Genomic DNA, 21,330 nt, shown 5'->3' with positions numbered 1-21,330 from the left:
AACACATACATACATACATATACACACACATATATAAAACACATACATACATACACACATATATAAAACACATACATACATACATACACATATACACACATATATAAAACACATACATACATACACATATACACACACATATATATAAAACACATACATACATGCATACATATACACACACATATATAAAACACATACATACATACATATACACACACACATATATAAAACACATACATACATACATATACACACACACATATATAAAACACATACATACATATACACACACATATATAAAACACATACATACATATACACACACACATATATAAAACACATACATACATGCATACATATACACACACATATATAAAACACATACATACATACATATACACACACACATATATAAAACACATACATACACATATATAAAACACATACATACATACATATACACACACATATATAAAACACATACATACATACATATACACACACACACACATATATAAAACACATACATACACATATATAAAACACATACATACATACATATACACACACATATATAAAACACATACATACATATACACACACATATATAAAACACATACATACATATACACACACATATATAAAACACATACATACATACACATACACACACACATATATAAAACACATACATACATACATACACATATACACACACATATATAAAATACATACATACATACATATACACACACATATATAAAACACATACATACATATACACACACATATATAAAACACATACATACATACACATATACACACACATATATATAAAACACATACATACATGCATACATATACACACACATATATAAAATACATACATACATACATATACACACACATATATAAAACACATACATACATATACACACACATACATACATATACACACACATATATAAAACACATACATACATATACACACACACACATATATAAAACACATACATACATGCATACATATACACACACATATATAAAACACATACATACATACATATACACACACACACACACATATATAAAACACATACATACACATATATAAAACACATACATACATACATATACACACACACACACACATATATAAAACACATACATACACATATATAAAACACATACATACATACATATACACACACATATATAAAACACATACATACATACATATACACACACACACACATATATAAAACACATACATACACATATATAAAACACATACATACATACATATACACACACACACACACATATATAAAACACATACATACACATATATAAAACACATACATACATACATATACACACACACACATATATAAAACACATACATACACATATATAAAACACATACATACATACATATACACACACATATATAAAACACATACACACACATATATAAAACAGATACATACACATATATAAAACACATACATACATACATATACACACACATATATAAAACACATACATACATATACACACACATATATAAAACACATACATACATACATATACACACACACACACACATATATAAAACACATACATACACATATAAAACACATACATACATATACACACACATAAATAAAACACATACATACATATACACACACATATATAAAACACATACATACATATACACACACATATATAAAACACATACATACATATACACACACATATATAAAACACATACATACATACATATACACACACATATATAAAACACATACATACATACACACACACATATATAAAACACATACATACATACACACACACATATATAATACACATACATACATACATACATATACACACATATATAAAACACATACATACATATACACACATATATAATACACATACATATACACACACATATATAATACACATACATATACACACACATATATAAAACACATACATACATACATATACACACACATATATAATACACATACATACATACATATACACACACATATATAATACACATACATACATATACACACATATATAAAACACATACATACATACATATACACACACATATATAAAACACATACATACATATACACACACATATATAATACACATACATACATACATATACACACATATAAAATACACATACATACATATACACACATATATAAAACACATACATACATATACACACACATATATAAAACACATACATACATACATATACACACACATATATAAAACACATACATACATATACACACACATATATAAAACACATACATACATATACAAGGAAAGCAAGGGTATGGGTGACCAGCGCTCAAAAAGGTCTAGTGTTCAATATTGAATTGGATATCTATGACTTAGTGTGGATTGAAAAAATATATATGTCAGCTGAACCAGACGGAATGTGTACCCCTAACACAATGGGTGAAAATAATGAATAAAGAGAACGGATATATCTAGGTAGTACAGCGCAGCAAAATACAAAATGAATTACACAATAATATGTGATATGGTAAACACTACAGTTGGTAACTTAGTAAACCTTCAGAATTGAAAAAGTTCTAGTGTCTTAATGGTTGTCTTTTTTTGCAAATGCAATAGTCTTATTAGAGTTCTATAGCTTGTCTATTCGGATATATAGATAGGTGAAAGGATGTCTCCTTACCAGATGCAATGCAGAGAGAGGCACAGAGTACTTTTGGGGATATCGCAGCAGAGAGAGGCCCAGGAAGAAGTCAGAAGTTCAACCACCTCTTTTCTTATGGAATCAAGAAGCTTCCCACCCTCTTATTATTTTCCTGTTGAATTCGGTTATAGATTTCTGAGGGAGTCCTTAGTGTGTCTGGAGCCCGAGGAAGAGTCGGAGAGATCCTAATCGAAGTACCAAACTCCCATGAGTCATTAAGACTCCAACCATCGGAAAAAGTTTCTACCGGGCAAAGATCGCATATACCAAAGCGACGGAATCCTGAGAAGGAAACCAGACCTTCCTGTTTGAACCGATATACCTGTGACACTTGGACCAGTGGTCACTACAGACAAGACAAAGATACTCCCTATATGAACAAACCTTACCTCATACGATTGTGGTAACATCTGGTAAGGAGACATCCTTTCACCTATCTATATATCCGAATAGACAAGCTATAGAACTCTAATAAGACTATTGCATTTGCAAAAAAAAGACAACCATTAAGACACTAGAAGTTTTTCAATTCTGAAGGTTTACTAAGTTACCAACTGTAGTGTTTACCATATCACATATTATTGTGTAATTCATTTTGTATTTTGCTGCGCTGTACTACCCAGATATATCCGTTCTCTTTATTCATTATATACATACATATACACACACATATATAAAATACATACATATACACACACATATATAATACACATACACATATACACACACATATATAATACACATACATACATACATATACACACACATACATACATATAAACACACATATATAATACACATACATACATATACACACACATATAATACACATACATACATATACACACACATATATAAAATACATACATATACACACACACATATATAATACACATACATACATACATATACACACACATATATAATACACATACATACATACATATACACACACATACATACATATACACACACATATATAATACACATACATACATATACACACACATATATAATACACATACATATACACACATACATACATATACACACACATATATAAAACACATACATACATATACACACACATACATACACACACACACATATATAATACACATACATACATACATACATATACACACACATACATACATATACACACACATACATACATATACACACACATACATACATATACACACACATATATAATACACATACATACATATACACACACATACATACATATACACACACATATATAATACACATACATACATATACACACACATATATAATACACATACATACATACATATACACACATACATACATATACACACACATATATAAAACACATACATACATATACACACATATAAAACACATACATACATACATATACACACACATAAAACACATACATAAAACACATACATACATATACACACATATATAAAACACATACATACATATACACACATATATAAAACACATACATACATACACACACATATATAAAACACATACATACATACATATACACACATATATAAAACACATACATATATAAAACACATACATACATATACACACATATATAAAACACATACATACATACACACACATATATAAAACACATACATACATACATATACACACATATATAAAACACATACATATACACATACATATATAAAACATACATACATATACACACATATATAAAACACATACATACATATACACACATATATAAAACACATACATACATATACACACACATATATAAAACACATACATACATATACACACACATATATAAAACACATACATACATATACACACACATAAATAAAACACATAGATACATATACACACATATATATAAAACACATACATACATACACACACATATAAAACACATACATATACACATACATATATAAAACACATACATACATATACACACATAAAACACATACATACATATACACACATATATAAAACACATACATACATACACACACATATATAAAACACAAACATACATACATATACACACATATATAAAACACATACATACATATACACACATATATATAAAACACATACATACATATACACACACATATATAAAACACATACATACATATATATAAAACACATACATACATACACACATATAAAACACATACATACATACACACACATATATAAAACACATACATACATACATACACACGTATATAAAACACATACATACATACATACATATACACACACACACATATATAAAACACATACATACATACATACACACATACATATATAAAACACATACATACATACACATATATAAAACACATACATACATACATACACACACATATATAAAACACATACATACATACACACACATATATAAAACACATACATACATATACACACACATATATAAAACACATACATACATACATATACACATATATACATATACACATACATATATAAAACACATACATACATACACATATATAAAACACATACATACATACACACACATATATAAAACACATACATACATACACACACATATATAAAACACATACATACACACACATATATAAAACACATACATACACACACATATATAAAACACATACATACATACATACATACATATACACACACATATATAAAACACATACATACATACATATACACACACACACATATATAAAACACATACATATACACATACATATACACACATATATAAAACACATACATATACACATACATATATAAAATACATACATACATATACACATACATATATAAAACACATACATACATACACATATATAAAACACATACATACATACACATATATAAAACACATACATACATACACATATATAAAACACATACATACATACACACACATATATAAAACACATACATACATACACACACATATATAAAACACATACATACATACACACACATATATAAAACACATACATACATACACACACATATATAAAACACATACATACATATACACACACACACATATATAAAACACATACATACATACATATACACACACACATATATAAAACACATACATATACACACATATATAAAACACATACATACATACATACACACACACACACATATATAAAACACATACATATACACATACATATATAAAACACATACATACACACACATATATAAAACACATACATACATACACACATATATAAAACACATACATACATACATATATATAAAACACATACATACATACACACACATATATAAAACACATACATACATACACACACATATATAAAACACATACATACATACATATATATAAAACACATACATACACACACATATAAAACACATACATACATACACACACACATATATAAAACACATACATACATACACACACATATATAAAACACATACATACATACATATAAAACACATACATACATACACATATATAAAACACATACATACATATACACATATATAAAACACATACATACATATACACATATATAAAACACATACATACATACACACACATATATAAAACACATACATACATACATACACACACATATATAAAACACATACATACATATACACACATATATAAAACACATACATACATACACACACATATATAAAACACATACATACATATACACACACATATAAAACACATACATATACACATACATATATAAAACACATACATACATATACACACATATATAAAACACATACATACATATACACACATATATAAAACACATACATATACACATACATATATAAAACACATACATACATATACACACATATATAAAACACATACATATACACATACATATATAAAACACATACATACATACACACATATATAAAACACATACATACATATACACACATATATAAAACACATACATACATATACACATATATAAAACACATACATACATATACACACATATATAAAACACATACATACATACACACACATATATAAAACACATACATATACACACATATATAAAACACATACATATACACATACATATATAAAACACATACATACATACACACATATATAAAACACATACATACATACACACACATATATATTTATTTTTTCCTTTTTCTTTCCTATGATATGGTGAGTCCATGACGTCATCAATTACTGTTGGGAACATAACTCCTGGCCAGGAGGAGGCAAAGAGCACCACAGCCAAGCTGTTAAGTATCACTCCCCTTCCCACAAACCCCAGTCACTCTCTTTGCCTTGGTGCATGGGGGTGGTGAAGTTTTGGTGTCTGATGAAAATTGGATTTATTTTGCTTCAAGCAAGATTGTTGGGTCTAGCCGTACTCCACGATAATCTCTTCAGTAAGGGTAGTGGTGGCTTTAAAGCAAATAGGAACTTGGTGGGCCTTGCTGCGTTTTCCTAACTGATTTGCTGCCCATGGTATAGAAAGCCAGAGTAGGTTTACTCTGTTCTTTCTTTTCTACAGGTCTCTGAGGAACTGTGTCCTCTCATACCTTGTGACTGTCTACATGCCGAACAGCAGATTTGCAGGTAAGTGCTTTTTTCTTCCAGGTGGGGAGATTATGCACTTAGAAATTAAAAGATCCTGCTCATTATTTGGGGACATAGATAATCCTTGGGTCAGGATTACATTTGGCATGATGCAGGCATCGTTATAGCATGTGAGAGACTGGCTTAACTTTTATGTTATGAAAGGGTTAACGCTTTATTTTCTGGGCTCTTATTTCCATGAGAGGATTTTTCTTTCATTATATCCCTGACTGGAAGTGTATGGTAGCGTGACAGTAAAGTTACACCTCAGATTATGAGTGACACAGGGGAAGGTCATGTGTTATCGTAGAGGCACCTAAGGGGTTAATGATACCTCTGATTAGGCATTATTAAGAATCAGTCATTTGTGTGCTCGCTCTCTTTTAGCTGCACAATTCTATGGGGCTGTACATATGTCATTTCCTCCGTTTATAAGATCATTTTCGCGCTTCCTGTTACTACGGTGTTCCCGCCTCCTTCACTAGAGAAGGGGAGCGTGGCCATTTTTTGTTTATCACCGGGTTCGGTCAAGTGACTCTGCATCTTTCATTTCTGAGAGACGGAGCAGCGTGTTAGCTCAGCCTGTCTCTGAGGTTTTATATGGAAACGAATATTATAAAGTTTCAATTATAAAGTTTTTATGGAAAACATTCATTATATACTATGTGTTCATGTATATCAATTGAATTCAGATACTGTGTATGCTACAGTGTTTTCCCCTGTAGTATAGTGGTAAGCTTTCTAGAGGAGTTCTATCCAGACTAGGAGGTACTTCGTTCCCCTTCAAAAAACTATTTGAATTATGTGACAGTTTTTTGCCATTACAGATAATACATTTTGTATATAAAACTTTCCCTCTCCTTTTCTCTTTTGGAAAAATCTGTTTGGGTTATAGAAGCTAAGATATTGTTCCACGTATGCAATTATGTGTTTTCTTCCTTCTCCGAATCTCTTATGATAGAGATAGTGCGCCGCCTCTAATCCCAATATCTCCCAGGATGATGCTTTTTAGACAATGCAACAGCTTTCTCCTTAACCGTCCCAAGCCTTTATGGCGTCACATGCAGTGCCCTGAGTTTTCTCTCTATCTCCTGGAGGAGTTATTTGCCTGCAGATTTTGCTGCCCAGATATCATCTGCGGTATCTGTGGCATTATTTGCTTTTCCTATAACTAAAGGGAAATCGCAAGAGGAACATTAGAGATTCAGATAGTAAGGTTTATGTTCCGCCTGCTGCTACTCTGGTTGCCCTTCCTCATAGGTCTGATGAGGATACGTCGGTAGTCTTGGAGGGTGATACCTCAGATTTGGACAGTATAATTCCTTCATCTGATACTGATGTGGTAACCCTCAGATTTATACCTGAACACCTCGTGTTTTGTTAAAGGAGGTTTTGGCTACTTTGTACCACTCCGATATCCTGTCAACCCTAAGACATCTAGTAAATTTAGGATTTGCAAGGATTTCACTGTGGATGTTTTTCCTGTTCCAGACCGTGCAAGGAATTTTTCACAGGAATGGGAGAAGTCAGGGATTCCTCTTTCCCCATCTCCTGTCTTAACAAGAGGTTTCCTGTCACTGTGCCCATTTAATATCTTGGCGCACGGTGCCTATAGTAGAAGGAGCATTTTGCACTCTGGCTAAGAATATTTGATCCCTTTAGAGGATAGCTGCTCCTTTAAAGGGACACTGTACCCAAAAATTTTCTTTCGTGATTCAGATTGAGCATGAAATTTTAAGTAACTATCCAATTTACTCCTATTATCAAATTTCTTCATTCTCTTGGTATCTTTATTTGAAATGCAAGAATATAAGTTTAGATGCCGGCCTATTTTTGGTGAACAACCTGGGTTGTCCTTGCTGATTGGTGGATAAATTCATCCACCAATAAAAAAGTGCTGTCCAGAGTACTGAAACCAAAAAAAAGCTTAGATGCCTTCTTTTTCAAATAATGATAGCAAGAGAACGAAGAAAAATTGATAATAGGAGTAAATTAGAAAGTTGCTTAAAATTCCCTGCTCTATCTGAATTACAAAAGAAAAAATTTGGGTTCAGTGTCCCTTTAAGGATCAATGGACAAGCTGGAAGCTTATATTGCAGTCAGCATGACCTGGGGCGAAGTCCCATAGTGTAGTGGTTATCACGTTTGCTTAACATGCAGAAGGTCCTGGGATCGGGACCCAGTTGGACTAGTGCACAGGTTTCTTTAAGCTGCAAATCAGAGGATTTGCTTATTAAGTGCGGCATCCTTTGGGTGCAGCGCCTTGTCTGATACAAATTTGATAGACTTTTCTGGAGGAGATCCAGGACAGAACTGAGGCTCTTAAGCTAGGCTAGTTCTTTACATCTGTTGCTTCCCTCTGTTGCTTCCATGCAAGTCATTTGGCTGGGAGTCAAGATGCCTGGCTTCGTTATACTAGCCCTCAAGACGTTGTGGCTCATGTCTTGGTTGGTTTTCTCAGAGACAAAGTTTCTAGTGCTCCTTTCAAGGGCAAGACCTTGTTTGGTCCTGGTTTAGAAATATTTCTAACGTTACGTGTGGAAAAGGGTCTTTTCTACATCTGGATAGAAGCATATACTTTAATGATGTCAGAGATGCCGAGTTTAAATCAGTATGAAGGGCTTGCCCCAGATCCAGGGAATGGATAATGGAAGGGCTGAATTCTCTGCTTTCTTAAGCATGTATAAGAGATGCCCCAGTTAGGCTGTGGTCTTTGTATCTCATAGTTACTTATACTTTCCTCCCTGAGGCAGGCTCCTTCTCATGTTTATCTGCAATCCAGATTAGAGAGAGGCAATTTTGATCTTCTAGACTTAAAGCGTCTCTACGAGTTTTCTCAGGGTACTGTTCTTTGACATGGAAACCATTAGTTTCTTTTTTCCTTTGGTCTAGAAGGGTCAGTTCTTAACGACCATAGACCTAAAGGATGCGTATCTTCAAGTTCCAGAGATTTGCTTTTCTGAAAGACTTTTTTAGTTTGTGGTTTTTCCTTTGGCCTAAAACCCCTAATTTTGTCTCACAGTGGCGCCCTTCCTGGACGACACGTTGGTTCAGGTGCCATGTTTTTTTACAGACAATCTCTCATTCGGAGATCGTTTTTTCCCCCACGTTTCCTCGGATGGAAAGGGAATCTAGAAATGAGTTCTCTTGTTCCAACCACAGGGGTAGTGTTCTTGAGGACCATAATATTTTCCCAATCTATGATATTTTTTCTGTCAGAGGTCAGAAAACCAGAGATTCTCTCCACTTGACTTTCTCTGAGTTTAAGGTTCGGCCCTAAATGACTTAACAGATAGAGGTAATTGCTCTTATGGTCGTGTCCATGGACATATTCCCTTGCTCGGTTCCATTTGAGAGCGATGCAGTTTCGCATGCTCAGACAATGGAAAAGGCACCATTCGGGTCTGTCTCAGAGGATAGATCTGGATCAGTCGACGAGACTCTCTTCCGTAGTGGTGTTCTCAGGAGCATCGGCCTTAGTGCACATGCTTACGGAGACGCCAGTCTGCTGAGCTGGGGAGCAGTTTGGGATTCGTTCTAGACGCAAGGACTATGGACTCGAGAGGAGTCTGCTCTCCCCATTTTCATCTTGGAGTTGAGAGCAATTTATAATGCTCTGATAGCTTGGCCTCAGTTTTCTTTAGCCCAGTTTCTCAGGTCCAGCGGACATGATCTCCTCAGTGGCTTACATCTACCACCAGGGAGGAACTCTTAATTCCTTATCCATGAAGGAGGTCGCTCGGATTGTTCAGTGGGCGGAAGCTTACAATTGCTGTCTATCTACCATCCACTGTACCTCTGTGGTCTAGTGGGTAGCTTTACGCGCTTCCAAGTAAGAGTTTGAGAGTTCGATATCGCCTGCTACTGCTGTTTCTTCCGGACTAAGAAGCAGACTTCTTGAGCAGACAGACATTTCATTCTGGGGAGTGGGCTCTCCATCCTGAGGTATTTTCCAGGTTAAACCTCAATTGGGGGATACCGGAGTTGGATCTGATGGCGTCTCGGCAGAACGGCAAACTTACAGGGTACGGTTTAAGGTCAAGAGATCCGCAGGCCGCCCTGATAGATGCTCTGGCGGTTCCTTGAGTTTTCAGGCTGGCATACCCGTTTCATCCGTTGGCTCTCCTTCCACGAGTCTTTGCTCGTATCAAACAGGAGAGGGCATTGGTAATTCTAATAGCCCCTGCGTGGCCTTGTAGGTTCTGGTATGCAGGCCTAGTGGAAATGTCACCTCTCCCACTTTGGAGGTTGTCTATGAGGAAGGACCTTTTAATTCAGGGTTTATTCTTCATACAAATCACGTTCCTCTAAAGCTGACTGCTTCGAGATTAAACGCTTAGTTTCTATCTTAGCATGGTTTTTCAAAGTTGGTTATTGAGACCATGATTCAGGCTCCCTAGCCTGTTACTCAACATTTTTTGCATAAGGTATGGTGTAAATATCTTTATTGGTGTGAATCCAAGGCTACTCTTGGAGTAGGGTCAGGATTCCTAAAACTTGTCTTTTCTCCAGTAAGGTCTGGAGATGGAATTGTCAGTCAGTTCTCTGAAGGGTTTTCTATTTTGTTTCTCAAGCGGCTGGCAGATGTGCCCGATGTTCTATTTTTTGTCAGGTCCTGTTCAGAATCAGGCATGTGTTTTAGTCTGTTGCTCCTCCTTGGAGTCTTAAAAGGACACTGAACCCAAAATTTTTCTTCCGTGATTCAGATAGAGCATGCAATTTTAAGCAACTTTCTAATTTACTCCTATTATCAAATTGTCTTCATTCTCTTGGTATGTTTATTTGAAAAGCAAGAATGCAATATTAGATGCCGGCCAATTTTTGGTAAACAAACTGGGTCGTCCTTGCTGATTGGACAGCACCAATAAACAAGTGCTGTCCATGGTTCTGAACCAAACATTTTCTGGCTCCTTAGTTTGGATGCCTTCTTTTTCAAATAAATATAGCAAGAGAACGAAGAAAAATTGATAATAGAAGTAGATTAGAAAGTTTCTTAAAATTGCATGCAGTATCTGAATCATGACATAAAAAATTTAGGTTCAGTATCACTTTAACCTTGTTCTTAGAGTTTTGCATCAGTCTCCACTTGAGTCTTTGTATTCCATAGATATTAAGTTGGTATCTTGGAAGGTTTTATTTCTGATTGTTATCTCTTCTGTTCTGAGAGTTTCGGAACTCTCAGTTTTGCAGTATGATTTGCCTTATCTTTCATGCTGATAAGGCGGTTCTTCGTACTTTGTTGGGTTTTCTACCTAAAGTGGTTTCTGTCAAATATTAATCAGGATATTTTTGTTCCTGCTCTGTGTTCTAATTATTCTTCTCTTAAGGATTGTTTGTTGCACAACCTGGATGTTCTATCTACAGGCGACTAAGGTTTTCGCCAGTCCTCTGCCCGGTTTGTTTTCTCAGGAAAGCGGAAGGGATAAAAAGCTACTGTTTCTTCTCTTTCTCTCTGGTTGAGAAGTATAATTTGTTTTCTTCTTGTTGGTCATTAAAGAATGAAGCTTCTGTGGAACAGATTTGCAAGGCCGCAACTTGGTCTTCTTTGCATATTTTTTCCAAATGTTATAAATTTTATATTTTGCCTTGGCTGAGGCTTCTCTTGGGAGAGAGGTTATTCAAGCGGTGGTGCCTAATGTTTAGGTCTGTCTTTCTTGTAAATCCCTAGTCATCTGTGACCTCTAGCTTGGGTATTGGTTCCCAACAGTCAGTGATGACGTGGTAGACTCACCATATCATAGGAAAGATAAAAATTTATGCTTACCTGATAAATTTCTTTCCGGATATGGTGAGTCCACGACCCCTGAAACCTCAGGCACTTCTAAACCTTTGTGTTACTCCTTTTTTCTCCATTTCCCTTCGGTCGAATGACTAGGGTTTGTGGGAAGGCGAGTGATACTTAACAGCTTGGCTGTGGTGCTCTTTGCTTCCTCCTGCTGGCCAGGAGTGATATCCCCAACAGTAAGTGATGACGTTATGTATTTTTCATGTTTTGTGCAACTTTTTATTCGAGCATAAGTTAACCAGAGCCCTAAATTTGCGGTAATCATTCTAGTGTAAATCGTAATTGCGCTCATGCATTTACATGTACTTTCAATTTATAATACAAGCGGAATTTAACTCCGGTACCCCCAACAAGCCAGATTTTCATTATAGCCACCAGCCAGCTTCTTCATGAAACCACCCAGCTGGCAAACGTTTCTGTGGAGAACACTGAATGCTTTCTCAGAACATGCAAACTCCAGTAAAACAGCTTAACATACATTAGGGGGCAAATTATACCCAATAACATATTTTTAAGAATAAAAGATTTTGTAGTCTAATTTAGTTTGCCCATACACAATTTATAAATACAGTATAGTTAAAACTCTATTTTATGTATATTATACACATATAATACACACACACACACACACACACAGTGCATTCAGAAAGTATTAAGACCCCTTCATTTTTTTCACATTTTGTTATGTTGCAGCCTTATGCTAAAATGGTTTTAAAAAAAAAATATATATATTTTTTTTTTGTTTTTTTCACATCAATCTACATTCTATACCCATAAAGACAAATTTATTAAAAACAAAAAACTGAAATACCACATTGACTTAAGTATTCAGACCCATAACTCAGTACTTAGTTGAAGCACCTTTGGCAGCGATTACAGCCTCAAGTCTTTTTGAGTATGATGCGACGAGCTTTGCACAACTGGATTCAGGGATTTTCTACTGCACATCCTTGTAGTTCTCAAGCTTTGTCAGGTTGGATGGGAGCTGTTGGTGGACAGACATTTTTAGATCTCTCCAGAGAGGTTGAAGTCCATGCTCTGGCAGGGCCATTCACAGAGTTGTCCCTAAGTCACTCTTGTGTTGTCTTGGCTGTGGGCTAAGGGTGAACCTTCATCCCAGTTCCTGAGTATTCTGGACCAGGTTTTCATTAAAAAATATATTTTACTGCCTTCCGCTTTCTTCAACCCTGACCAGTCTCCCAGTGCATAACCCCCACAGCATGATGATACCACCATTGGGATGGTACTATGCAGGTATTATGTATCCTTCCCCAGGTCTGTGCCTCAACACAATCCTGTCTCTGAGTTCTGCAGGCAGTTCCTTTGACCTCATGGCTTGTTTTATCCTCTGATAGTCCTTTTCAGCTTAGAGACCTTATAAACACACGTGTGCGCCTTTCTAAATCATGTCCTTGACTTTGCCACAGGTGGACTCCAAAGAGTAGCAACACGTCAAAGATAGTCCAGAGAAATGGGATGCACAGAGGCTAAAATTTCAAGTGTCATACCAAAGGGTCTGGATACTTATGTCAGTGATATTAGTTTTTTCTTTTTAATAACATATGCAGTTATCAAATATCAGCTTTTGCTTTTTCATTATGCGGTATATAGGGTAGATCTGGAACAAAAAATAATTTAAATCATTTTAGCATAAGGCTGCAGCATAACAAAATGTAAGAAAAAATGAAGGCGTATGTATATATATATATATATATATATGTGTATATATATGTGTATATATATATATATATATATATATATATATATAATATTATACACACACACACACACTGGAAGTCCTGACTCTAAGAAAGGCTTACCATGATTCCCAGCTCTTCCAAGATTCTGTGATTGCAGTAACATTTGTAGCATTGCTGGGTTATTGAGAGACTGCATGATTTGTACCGGATTTGGTTCTGGAAGTAATCCTTTTCTATTGTTCTGCAACTACAAAATAAAACAAAAAAATGATGTTTACCTGATAAATTTCTTTTGTTTCCGGATATGGAGAGTCCACAACGTCATTCCAGTTACTAGAGGGATTATCACTCCTGGCCAGCAGGAGGAGACAAAGAGCACCACAGCAAAGCTGTTAAGTGTCACTCCCCTACCCATAATCATAACCCAGTCATTCGAGCAAAGGGAAATGTAAAAAAGAACACCACAAAGGCATAGAGGTGCCTGAGGTTTAGTCAAAATTAACTGTCTTAATTATACAGAAAGAAAGAAATGTATCAGTTAATCATAAATGTAGTTTTCTTTCCTAAGATATGGAGAGTCCACAACGTCATTCCAATTACTATAGGCAACCAATACCCAAGCTAGAAGACACGGAATGAATAGGGAGGGAGAACAAGACAGGCAGACCATAACAGAAGGCACCACTGCTGGAAAAAACTCTCCCCCCCAAAAAAAGCCTCAGCCGAGGCAAAAGTATCAAATTTGTAAAATTTAGAAAAAGTATGCAGAGAGGACCAAGTTGTAGCCTTGCAAATCTGTTCCACTGAAGCTTCATTTTTGAAAGCCCAAGAAGAAAAGACAGCCCTAGTGGAGTGAGCTGTAATTCTCTCATGAAGCTGCTGACCAGCAGTCTCATAAGCAAAACAAATTTTAATTCTCAACCAGAGGGAAAGAGAAGTAGCAGTAGCCTTCTGACCCTTACGCTTTCCTGAGGAACAAACCGGGCAGAAGACTGGCGAAAATCCTTAGTCGCCTGTAGGTAGAATTTTAGAGCACACACAACATCTAAGTTGTGCAACAGACATTCCTTATGAGAAGGATTGGGACAGAGAGAAGGAATAACAATTTCCTGATTAAGATTTCTATCCAAAACCACTTTCAGAGGAATACCCAAATTTACTATGAAGAACTGCCTTATCTGCATGAAAGACAAGGTAAGGTGAATGACACTGCAAAGCCGAGAGTTCTGAAACTCTCTGAGCAGAAGAGATAGCAATAAGAAACAAAACCTTCCAAGATGATAACTTAATATCTAAAGAATGCATTGGCTCAAACGGAGACTGCTGCAAAACTTTAAGAACAAGGTTAAGGCTCAGAGGAGGAGCAACAGGTTTAAACACAAGCCTGATTCTAACCAGGGCCTGACAAAAAAGACAACATCTGGCACATCTGCCAGATGCTTATGTAAAAGAATAGATAAAGCAGAAATCTGACCTTTCAGAGAACTGACTGACAACCCTTTCTCCAGACCTTTCTGGAGAAAGGACAAAATCGTAGGAATCCTTACCCTACTCCAAGAGTAGCCTTTGGATTCACACCAATAAAGGTATTGACGCCATACCTTATGGTAAATTTTATGGGTAACAGGCTTGCGAGCCTGTAGCATGGTCTCAATGACCGACTCAGAAAACCCACACTTAGCCCGAACTAAGCGTTCAATCTCCAAGCAGTCAGCTTCAGAGAAACGAGATTTGGATCGAGGAATGGACCCCGAGTTATCAGATCCTTCCTCAGAGACAACCCCCAAGGTGGCAGAGATGACATTTTTACTAGTTCTGCATACCAGATCCTGCAAGGTGATGCAGGAGCTATTAGAATTACCAACGCTCTCTCCTGTTTGATACGAGCAATGACGTACCTGTTTGATACGAGCAATGAGGAAACAGGTATGCTAGACCGAAAACCAAAGGAACTGCCAGAGCATCTATCAGAGCAACCTGTGGATCTCTTGACCTTGAACCATACCTTGGAAGCTTGGCGTTCTGCTGAGACGCCATCAGATCCAACTCCGGCACCCCGCACTTGAGGGTTAACCTTGAGAACACCTCCGGATGGAGAGCCCACTCCCGTGGATGAAATGTCTGTCTGCTTAGGAAATCCGCTTCCCAGTTGTCCACTCCTGGAATGTGGATGGCAGATAGACAACATCTGTGAGCTTCCGCCCACTGAATAATCGGAGCCACCTTCATGGCTAAGGAACTCCGAGTTCCTCCCTGGTGGTTGATGTAAGCAACTGAGGTGATGTTGTCCAACTGGAACCTGACAAACCGGGCTAAGGACAATTGAGGACAAGACATCAGAGCATTGTAAATCACTCAACTCCAAGATGTTTATTGGAAGAGCAGACTCCTCCCGAGTCCAAAGGCCCTGAGCCTTTAACGAGTCCCAGACTGCTCCCCAGCCTAGCGTCCGTGGTCACTATCACCCAGGAAGGTCTCCGGAAGCATGTGCCCTGAGACAAATGCTCCTGAGCAAGCCACCACGGGAGAGTCTCTTGTCGACTGGTCTAGATCTTTCCTCTTGAGACAGATCCGAATGGTCTCCGTTCCACTGTTTGAGCATGCATAACTGCAGAGCTCTCAAATGGAATCGAGCAAAGGGAATGATGTCCATTGAAGCGACCATCAGACCAATTACCTCCATACATTGAGCTACTGACGGACGAACAGTAGACTGAAGAGAGAGGCATGAGGAAAGAATCTTGGATTTTCTGACCTCTGTTAGAAAAAAATTCAGAGATAGGGAATCTATTATGGTTCCTAAGAAAACCACCCTTGTAGCTGGAACAAGGGTACTCTTATCCAGATACACTTTTCATCCGTGGGAACGTAGAAAAGACAACAAGATCTCTGTATGAGAGTTTGAGTGTTGTAAAGATGGCGCCTGAACCAATATGTCATCCAGATAGGGCGCCACTGCAATTCCCCGAGACCTGATCACTGCCAAGAGAGCCCCCAGAACCATTGAGAAAATTCTGGGAGCTGTGGCAAGGCTAAATGGAAGAGCCACAAACTGAAAGTGTTTGTCTAGAATGACCAATCTCAGGAACTTGTGATGATCCCTGTGGATGGGAACCAAAGGAAGAATGGAACGAATGGTTTCCATTTTAAAGGACGGTACCCTGAGAAACTTGATGAGACACTTTAGGTCTAAAATGGGTCGAAAAATTCCCTCTTTTGGGAACCACAAACAGATTTGAATAGAATCCTAGACCCTGTTCCTTTACTGAAACTGTAACAATCACTCCCAGGGAGGAAAGGTCGTGAACACAGTTCAAGAATGCCTCTCTTTTTAGCTGGTCTGCAGATAATCTTTAGGAGGTGGAATCTGCCCCTAGGAGAGAACGTTTTGAATTCTATTTTGTAACCCTGAGATACTATGTCCACAGCCCAAGGATCTGGGACATCTTGTATCCACGCTTGACAAAACAGTGAAAGCCTGCCCCCCACTTGATCCGATCTCAGATCGGGGGCCGACCCTTCATGCTGACTTAGACTCAGCTGAGGGTTTCTTTGATTGCTTCCCCTTATTCCAAAATTGATTGGGCTTCCAAGAAGACTTGGACTGTTCCTGCTTGGAAGAGGGAGAGGAAGACTTTTGACCTTTGAAGTTATGAAAGGAATGAAAATTACTTTGACGTCCTTTAGGTCTGTTTTTCTTGTCTTGTGGTAGAAAAAACCCTTTTCCACCCGTAATATCAGAAATGATTTCTGTCAGACCAGGTACAAACAAGGTCTTACCCTTGTAAGGACTTGGAGGCAACATCAGCTGACCAAGATTTTAGCCACAAAGCCCTACGGGGTAAGACAGTGGTTCCCAGTCTAATAACTTTCATGTTAGCATCAGAAATAAAGGAATTTTTGAGTCTCTACTTAAATTGAATCAGACAAGGCGCCGCACCAATAAGATACCGCACTTGCTACTGTGGCAATACAAACTGCTAGTTGCAATTGAAGACTTTGATGAACATACATCTTTTTCAAATAAGCCTCCAGCTTTTTGTCCATGGGATCCTTAAAGGAGCAGCTATCCTCTATAGGGATGGTAGTTCTCTTAGCCAAAGTAGAAATAGTCCCTTCTACGTTAGGCACTGTGCGCCATGAATCTTTAATGGAGTCAGCAACAGGAAACATCTTGTTAAAAACGGGAGATGGGGAGAGAGGTATCCCTGGTTTTTCCCATTCCTATGAAATAATCTCTGTCACACGGTCTGGAACAGGAAACACTTCCACAAAGGAAGGAACATCATTCTATTTATTAAGTTTACTAGACTTATTAGGGTTGACAACGACAGAAGTATCGGAGTTGTGCAAAGTAGCCAATACCTCCTTTAACAGTACACGAAGGTGTTCAAGCTTAAATCTGAAGTTTACTTCTTCGGTATCAGATGATGGAATTATACTGTCCGAATCGGAGATTTCACCCTCAGAGGCTACCAATGTATCCTCCTCATCAGACTTATGAGGGAGGGCAACCTGAGTAGAAGCAGATGGGACAGATACCTTCCACTCTGAAAAATGTTTAATTTTACTCTCGTGTTTCCCCAACATAGGAAAAGCAGATAAGGCAGAAGATACCTGTGCAGCAAAATCTGCAAGCAAATAAACTCCTCCAGGAGGCTGAGAGGAACTGCAGGGCACTGTATGTGACGCCATAGAGGCTTGGGACGTTTGAGGAGAAAGCTGTGGCATTGCCTGAACAGAATCATCCTAAGAGACATTAGGCTCAGAGGGCAACAATTGCTCTTTAAACTGAAGTGTTCTAGCTAAGCATGCAGCACAGAATTGCATAGGCAAAACAATGTGTGCCTCAAGGTATAACAAGCATTTGTCAAAAGACAGTCTTGGTCCATATCCATAATACTAAATAAAAAAACAAAACAAATTGTAGACATTTTTTAAATACACTGTCACTTTAAAGTGAATGTCAACCATAGCATTTTTGAAACGCTAGGTGTGATTGTTAAAACAAATAAAGGGCACTTTCATTCATGAAGTATAAGATAATTTATGCAGAAAGTGCCTTTATTCGTTTCAACCGTTCACCGTTCTTAGCTGCTACAGCAGCCCACGGCAAAAACATATTTTGCTAAGAGGTAACGTTTTCACCTCTTATCAAATAGCCGCGTCCCATGGGCGCCAAACCGGATTTACCGTACGGCTATAGGCTAAGAGGTAAAAACGTCACCTCTTAGCAAAAAAATATTTTTTGGTCGGCTGTCGTAGCGGCTAAGAACAGCGAACGGTTGAAATGAATAAAGGAATCTTATACTTCATGAATAAAAGTGCCCTTTGTTGCAACAGTCAACCCTAGCGTTTCAAAAACGCTGTGGTTGACTTTCACTTTAAGAATTTTTTTTTTTTATAAATTTAATTTTTGAGTTTTTGAAAAATAACAACCAATAAAGTGTGTCCGCAAGACAATTCTAACAGAGTAACAACATGGATAAACATAATAAACAATATTTCAGAGCAAGAGAGAACATTTAAGTATCAATATGGTGGTCCCACCCCTTCTGTGCAGAATATTATATTGCTATATAGTGCTATGTCCTAAATATATATATATTGCTATGTCCTAAAATAAGGGTAAACAATGTACAATAACAATGAGCTTTCTTACATAGATAGAATAACTTCTATTATATGCAGTGGTAGTACATTACACATTGTGGGGGTACCATAACTAATGTAAACCACAGGGAGTCCTCTAGGACCTAGAGCTATGAAACCTCATTTTTATTTTGTGAAAGTAGCATTCCCTCAGAAGGCGGTAGAAAGGGACAGGTCATTAGAGCCTGATTGGGCATATGGTATTGATTGTTTTCTAGGAGTAATCCAGAACTGCATGACATAGTAGCTTAGTAGACGCCATCTGATGGTGGTAATAAAGGGGTTTAACAGCGGGTGAGAGCTGCTCAAAAATGGGGGGAGGGAAGGTAGGGCTTTTTAGATTAGGAAAGGGTTTCATAATATAGGAGTAGAGGGGAGTTGGTACTATAAAAGTGTAGAGGGGAGCTGGTACTATAAAAGTGTAGAGGGAGATATACCAAACATAATATCTGACCTGAAACTGCACTGGAGGTATGTGCTACTAAACTGGTGTATCTTTCATATCTAATCTAAATGAGAGCATCTAAAACTTGGGTGAGGCAAATATATGTGCATTTGGGGACCAAAAAAATTGTGAAAGGCTTAAATAGCTATGATAAATTATAATAAGAAAGAGAGCTTAAAAAATTAGTTTCCCAAGCGTTAATTGCGTGAGAATGTGACCTATGATATATATTGTGATACTATGGATACCAATAAGCTAGCTACCATTAAGCCTAAATAATAGGACACCTAAGAGCATGTGCAAAGAGCTATACATTAACAGAAAAGGTAGTTG

At 36.6% G+C, this 21,330-nt stretch overlaps 1 protein-coding gene across 1 annotated transcript in view; it reads right to left on the bottom strand.

The window, feature by feature from the left end:
- Nucleotides 1-21,330, bottom strand: part of RAVER2 (ribonucleoprotein, PTB binding 2) — a gene marked incomplete in the record, with an annotated part of 339,360 nt that overhangs the window by 132,183 nt on the left and 185,847 nt on the right. The window contains 1 exon segment of the mRNA XM_053693676.1: nt 15,021-15,147. Within this exon segment, the coding sequence (XP_053549651.1) occupies nt 15,021-15,147 (127 nt within the window).

This window comes from Bombina bombina, chromosome 10 (assembly GCF_027579735.1).
Source record: "Bombina bombina isolate aBomBom1 chromosome 10, aBomBom1.pri, whole genome shotgun sequence".
Lineage (NCBI taxonomy): Eukaryota > Metazoa > Chordata > Amphibia > Anura > Bombinatoridae > Bombina > Bombina bombina.
The sequence above is the reverse complement of the archived record's forward strand: the minus strand, read 5'-3'. Positions and strand labels throughout refer to the sequence as shown.